The sequence below is a fragment of the Vicia villosa genome, linkage group LG6, assembly GCF_029867415.1.
Source record: "Vicia villosa cultivar HV-30 ecotype Madison, WI linkage group LG6, Vvil1.0, whole genome shotgun sequence".
Lineage (NCBI taxonomy): Eukaryota > Viridiplantae > Streptophyta > Magnoliopsida > Fabales > Fabaceae > Vicia > Vicia villosa.
The window spans coordinates 129,896,670-129,903,001 of NC_081185.1; the positions used below are offsets into that span (position 1 = coordinate 129,896,670).

The window sequence follows — 6,332 nt, forward strand, 5'->3', positions numbered from 1 at the left end:
TTATATACATTTTTTTGTAAGCAAGGATTAGATTAAATGAGTACTAGGGATACTCAACCCCGATTACAAAACCCGAGAGAGAACTCAAAAAGAGGAGATATTACTGCCTAAATGAAACTTAAGCTAAATAATACAAACGGTCTTTATAAAACTCATGAAAAATACATTTGGTATAAGTAATATCACCTATAAAATACCACTTTCACGCCAACACTTTAATATTTCAAACAACATTTGAAGCATTGCATTTCTCGCTCTTAAACAAAACTCTGTTCCTCGATATTCAAATGCTCCAACAAACTGCTATCCAAACGCTACATTCAATACCAAGTTTGACCTAAACGAAACCAATGCAAAAAGCTCAACCACACATTCTTCTCGTTATGAATAACTATCCATATCCAAACAGATATCTCATGCCAAACCGACCTGGAAAATTCACAAGATGAAAAAAGATGGGATAAAGTTTCCACTTCCGTTGCACACAGAACACAATTAAGCTCGAAATTATGGTTCAAAATACCTCTACACAATAATTGATCCTTCGAAGCTACATGATTCCAGAAACATCTCCACCCGAAAAACTTGATTCTGAACAGAACCTTGAGCTTCCACAATAGACCGAAATCCTTTTCTCTAATTGGCTTTGTCCCCACAGCGGGCGGAAAATTGTTAAGCAAGTTGTAGCCAGTTCTAATTGAGTAACCAACCTCTAAATTTGGGATCCAATACACTGTATCTGCTGCCTCCCTTGCCATTAACACTTTAGCAAAAAAATCCCGCAGATGCTGTTCTTCCCTCCCACTGTCCATGAATAGATTTGATCCATTAGATTGTTTTTTACTCTTTCTTCTTTAGTGAGTTTTGGAAACCAAAAGCTTGCAAACCGAAGCTGCCCCACTCCTAAGAATCCGAGTTTCAAATGCCCATCTCTGCCACTGCATTCTTTTTGAGAGAACTCGTTTCAAATAAAGCCGAAAATGTAATTTTAAGAGGACTGCAACTGCTCGATTGGCATGCCAAAACAGAATGTCAATACCTTTACCTAAAGTAAACATGCAACTATCAGAAAAAACATCCACATGATGTCTCTTATTCAAGAAACAAATGTCTTTCTACCAAGATGATTTGAAAATGCTACTACTCGAACCGATTTCGGATAGTATTTGATGATTCAAACACCCATACCTCGCCCTCAAAATGTTAATCCACAAAGAATCCTCACCCTTCAAAATCCTCCATTTCCATTTCATCAACAAGGCTACATTGAATTCGTCTATCCTTTTCAAACCCAAACCCCCTCTCTTAATCGACCGACAAACAATATTCCACCATAACTAACGAATCCTCATCCTGTCTTCTATTCCGTCCGAAAGAAAGTTGTTTTGAATTTTAACTATTTCTTTACAAATCGTCACCAGAGCTCTATAAAAAAAATGTTGAAAAATTGACAACCTACACAAAACAGACTTTAATAATTGAGAAACCCTCTATTTAACAAGACAATCACGTTTTCAACTTTAAAATTAACATACACCGCTTCGGATCAGACCCTATCGAAATACCAAAAAGAGAACATTTTATCTTGATCATGCAAAATAAACAATTAGCAACATTAGTATATAACATTAGGGTAATGCTAACATGTGTCCTAAAGGCACATGTTAAGACCTAAATAAGGAAATTTTATTTTGGAAATTGTGTATTGAATTAATTACAAATATATAACTAATTTTATTTAAAACAAACTTTTTAAATATAGGTTTTTAACATGTGCCCTCCTAAGGGCACATGTTAGCATTACCCATAACATTATTTTTATACTAAAAGCAAAATAACATACTAAAACCAAAAGGTGAACACTCCAGTACCTTTGAATTTAGTTGAGTAGCGGTACTCTTAATTAATTAAATAGTATAATTTCATGCTACATCACTTATTTATTTTAATTTAATTTAAAATAAATTAAAATTATATACTACCTCCGTTCCTTTTTATAAGAGACAAGTCATTTTTTAGGTTCATTGAATAACTAATGTATTTGGTCTCTTTATAGACTAGATACATTAATTATTCAATGAATCTAAAAAGTGCATTTTCTCTTATAAAAAGGAACGGAGGTAGTAATATTTTACCGGTACCCAATTTAAATGTATGAGTACCAAAGAATTTGCCAAACCAAAATAAATAAAAAAATTACAAAACTAGTAAAAAATAAAAGATAGTACAGCTGCAAGACCATAGTACATATTCAAATCTAAACTGTTTTAACACGTGAATTTCACCCAAGAAAAAAATTATCATGTGTAACCGGTAAAAAAAAATTGTTAACACTAAAAAAGTGTGAATATTTGTTTTGACCGAAAAAGTGTGATATTTTTTCGATACAGAAAAAAAAAAATGATATATAAATATACTCTGATATTTTGTTGGAGAAAAAGACACATATTGTAGTGAGGTGATTGTGTTTGATTCCCAATCTGAAACCCTAATAATCAATCACCTTCACTTCACGCGAACAACAAACAATGGTGAGAAAGAGAAAGCTCGTCGCTAAATCTTCTCAACCAGAGGAACCACCACTCAAACAGCATCACTCTCAGCCCGAACCCGAACCGGAACCCTATATTCCCACCGAAGAATACGAAGAAGTCGAGGAGGAAGTTGAGTATGAAGAAGTTGAGGAAGTAGAGGAGGAGGAAGAGGAGGTGGAGGAGGAGGAAGAAGAAGACGGAGGAGAACAAGCTCAAGGTGGAGAATACGTAGAAGAAGACGATGAACCGATTAAGGATCTAGTGGAGCCTTTCACCAAGGAACAGATCGCGACTCTCCTTTGCGATGCGGCGGCTAAACACCGTGATGTCGCGGACCGAATCAGGAAGATTGCGGATGGAGATGCTTCGCATAGGAAGATTTTTGTTCATGGTTTGGGGTGGGACACGACTTCCGCAACGCTGATTAACGCCTTTTCGCAATACGGTGAAATTGAGGATTGTAAGGCTGTTACTGATAAGGTATCTGGGAAATCTAAGGGTTATGGGTTTATTCTTTTTAAGAAGAGGAGTGGGGCGAGGAATGCTTTGAAGGAGCCGCAGAAGAAGATTGGGAACCGGATGACGGCGTGTCAGCTGGCGTCTATTGGTCCTGTGCAGCAGACTCCGCAACCCACTACACAGTTGGTGCCACCAGGGTCGGAGTATACGCAGAGGAAGATTTATATTAGTAATGTTGGTCCGGAATTGGATCCGCAGAAGCTGTTTGCTTATTTCTCGAGGTTTGGGGAAATTGAGGAAGGGCCGTTAGGGCTTGACAAGGCGACGGGGAAGCCGAAGGGGTTTTGTTTGTTTGTTTATAAGAGTCCTGAGAGTGCAAGGAGGTCGTTGGAGGAGCCTCATAAGGAATTTGAGGGACATATTTTGCATTGCCAGAGGGCAATTGATGGTCCTAAGGGGGGGAAGACACAGCATCAACCACAACCACAGCAGCAACAACACGTGAGTTCATTGAATCAATTGAACCAACTGAACCCATTGACTCAGAGGACACAATTTCAGAGAAATGACAATGTTGGATATGTTGGTGGTAGTAGTGTTGCAGTTAGCCAACCAGGGCACTTAATGGCGCCGGCAGGACCAACAATTGGGTACAATCAGGCTGCTTCTGCTGCACAGGGGCTGAACCCGGTGCTAACCCCTGCACTTGGACAGGCTTTGACGGCACTACTTGCATCTCAGGGTGCTACTTTGGGGCTGAGTGATTTGTTGGGGAGTCTTGGAACAAGTAATGCTCTTAATCATGGCGGTGTTCCTGCTGCAGGTCATGGAGTTCAGAGTGGGTATAGTGCTCAGCCTACTATAAGTCCATCAGTCATGGGATATGGGAATTCGGTACCACAGGTTGGGTTGCAGGTGCAGTATCCAAACCAGCAGATTGGACAGGGTGGTTCTGGTAGAGGGCAATATGGCGGTTCTGCGCCTTACATGGGGCACTAAGTGGGTGGCAGGTATGTTTAAAGGATGGTATTCGTATTTTCCCCTTCAATATTGGTTTATCCTCCTCCCTTTTTAGCTTGTTTTTGATATTTTAATATCTGTTGGATGCTTTTTTTTGCTTGTGTTGTGATGAGAAATAGGGAAGCAATTTGGAGAAAGGTATAGCAAGCTATTTTTTTAGTCTAGTCCTAGTATCTAGTTTTCAAGGGTGTGAAATAGGTTATATTGATTATCTATCATGAGTTCACTCTATACCCCACCTAGTTGTTTTTGACAAAACAAATACTTAGTTCCTTGATTTGTCTTTTTATGTTCATTTAGTTCCTCCTTTCCCACGATTTCCCTTCCCGAGTTCTCCCTTTATGATCTTTTTGTTAGTAGCCAAAAAATAATTTAGGTTTTTTCTTTGTTTGATATTTTTTGATATCGTTGATGATTGAGAATTAACAACTTTGCACTTAGTGTTATCTATAACGCATTGCGCAGCACTGTACATTCATAAGCAACTTTTTTTAATAGTTGGAACTTTTGTGAGTTTATGTGTGTGCGTGCATAGTTTCTTCTTTAATGCAGCTTTATTTTCAAAGGAACATGCATCAATAAACTGGACAAGCTTTATTACTTTAGCTTGATTAAAATATTTGTGAGAGTAAAGGGGAGTTGGTTTATTTGCATTCTGAAATTATGCGAGGAAGCGAAGCAATGAGTCTTTGAAGTTTATCACATATGGAGTGCTTTTTGGCAGCCTATCTGTTATAGTGTTGTTTGTAGTCTCAGTTTGATTTGCACTGACTTTGCTATTCAGATTTTTTCCCTAAATTTCTGCGCACATCACTCTTATTTGCACCAACTTCAGTAATCCTATTATATTCTTGCTTGCTTGTGAGTTGAGGAACTCAACTGAGTTGAACTCTTTTATGAACTTCTGAGTCATGCTTATGATCTGTTTAGTTTCTTTAACCAATTTACGGAAAAGATTTTTTCTTGTTTTCTTCTCACTAAAACCTACCTTTTACAGCCTCTTATTTGTTTGAATAGACGTTTTCTAATGTTTTTGGCTAATAAGCGTCATAATTTTAGAAGTATTTTTAATAAAACATTTTGTATCACACCTTCCATATACCCAAGATGTTCAATTCTAATCATTTTGAGCTGGATGGTTGACTTATAATTCTCAACCAGTTTTGCGAAATATTTGTTTTCGGGTCCTTATTTTACTATTTCCAACATAAATTGTTTTTAACGCTTCTATATTTTGGACAATTCCGTTCTATTTTCAACTTAAATTGTTTATCGTGATTTTATTCATTTTGCAGATACTACATAAGTGCATCAGTCTTTTATTACTGGCATGGTGATTCTTCTGAAGTTTAAGGAGCTGATGCAATTGGCGTGTTTAAAAAGAAATATAACCTAGTACACTGATCAGAATATTTAAATTACCAAACCGTGTTCTGTTTTCGCTGCCTAGTTTTTCATAATATCTTTTATTTCAAAATATTGTATTATTTTGACTTAGTTTATCTTCTAAAAACCTATAGAACTGTTTTTAGTAGTACTTTGAACTATATTTACATCCTTACTATCACTGGTTGGATGTTGAACAAGTTATATTTTAAATTTTATGTTTGTGTGGACCATTTTGCGTCTTAAACTTGGTGTTCAAGAGCTGCTAGCCATTGTTTTTTGTTATTGAATACTGTTTTTTCTTTGTTTTAATTTTATTTCTTTTTTTTAAATACGGTGATGTGCATAATATACTTAGTGCAATCTGTTCTTGCCACCTGATAGAAACCGGCACCAAAGTACTGATTAATAGTAATAACTGACTTTTATTTATGGCAGAATATGCTTATAAACAGACACATAATTACAAATACTATAGAGAAATACATAATTCACTCAAATAGTTTACTATTAAAAGACAATTCCTAACCAAGAAGTTAGAGATTTTTGGTTTCTCCCTCCAATAATTCTAGAGTTTGGTCTCTCCCTCCCAAAACCTTTAAAAAACTATCCTATAATCAGTTTCTCGTTTTCTCTCTATTTATTCCTAAAACTTAACAGTCCAACACAACTGACATGATAACTTCTCAAAATTGCCCATCACTGCCATCATTAGAAGTCTTAACATGATCATCCCCGTCATTAAAATTGACTAGAAGCCAATTTGTTAACTTCTGTTTTTCTTTGCCTCTGTTAATAGTCGGCGAACCTAATTTATTGCAGTTATTTTGCAGGTTTGACAGTGATACTTACATAACTGTGTACCAATAATAAAATCAATCAAAATTAAAACAGAATTTTCCGCATTTTTATAAAATCTTTGTATATATGGTA

At 36.3% G+C, this 6,332-nt stretch overlaps 1 protein-coding gene across 1 annotated transcript; it reads left to right on the plus strand.

Moving 5' to 3' along the window:
• The first annotated feature begins 2,426 nt into the window (after window positions 1–2,426).
• Window positions 2,427–5,632, plus strand: LOC131609991 (UBP1-associated protein 2B-like). Its single transcript, XM_058881840.1, has 2 exons — window positions 2,427–4,003; window positions 5,309–5,632. The coding sequence occupies exon 1, from the start codon at window positions 2,529–2,531 to the stop codon at window positions 3,990–3,992; it is 1,464 nt and encodes a 487-aa protein (XP_058737823.1). The 5' UTR covers window positions 2,427–2,528; the 3' UTR covers window positions 3,993–4,003; window positions 5,309–5,632.
• The last annotated feature ends 700 nt before the right edge of the window (window positions 5,633–6,332 follow it).

Bases quoted from the DNA above. Each gene is read 5' to 3' on its own strand.
- LOC131609991 (XM_058881840.1), top strand. From the start codon at position 2,529: ATGGTGAGAAAGAGAAAGCTCGTCGCTAAATCTTCTCAACCAGAGGAA.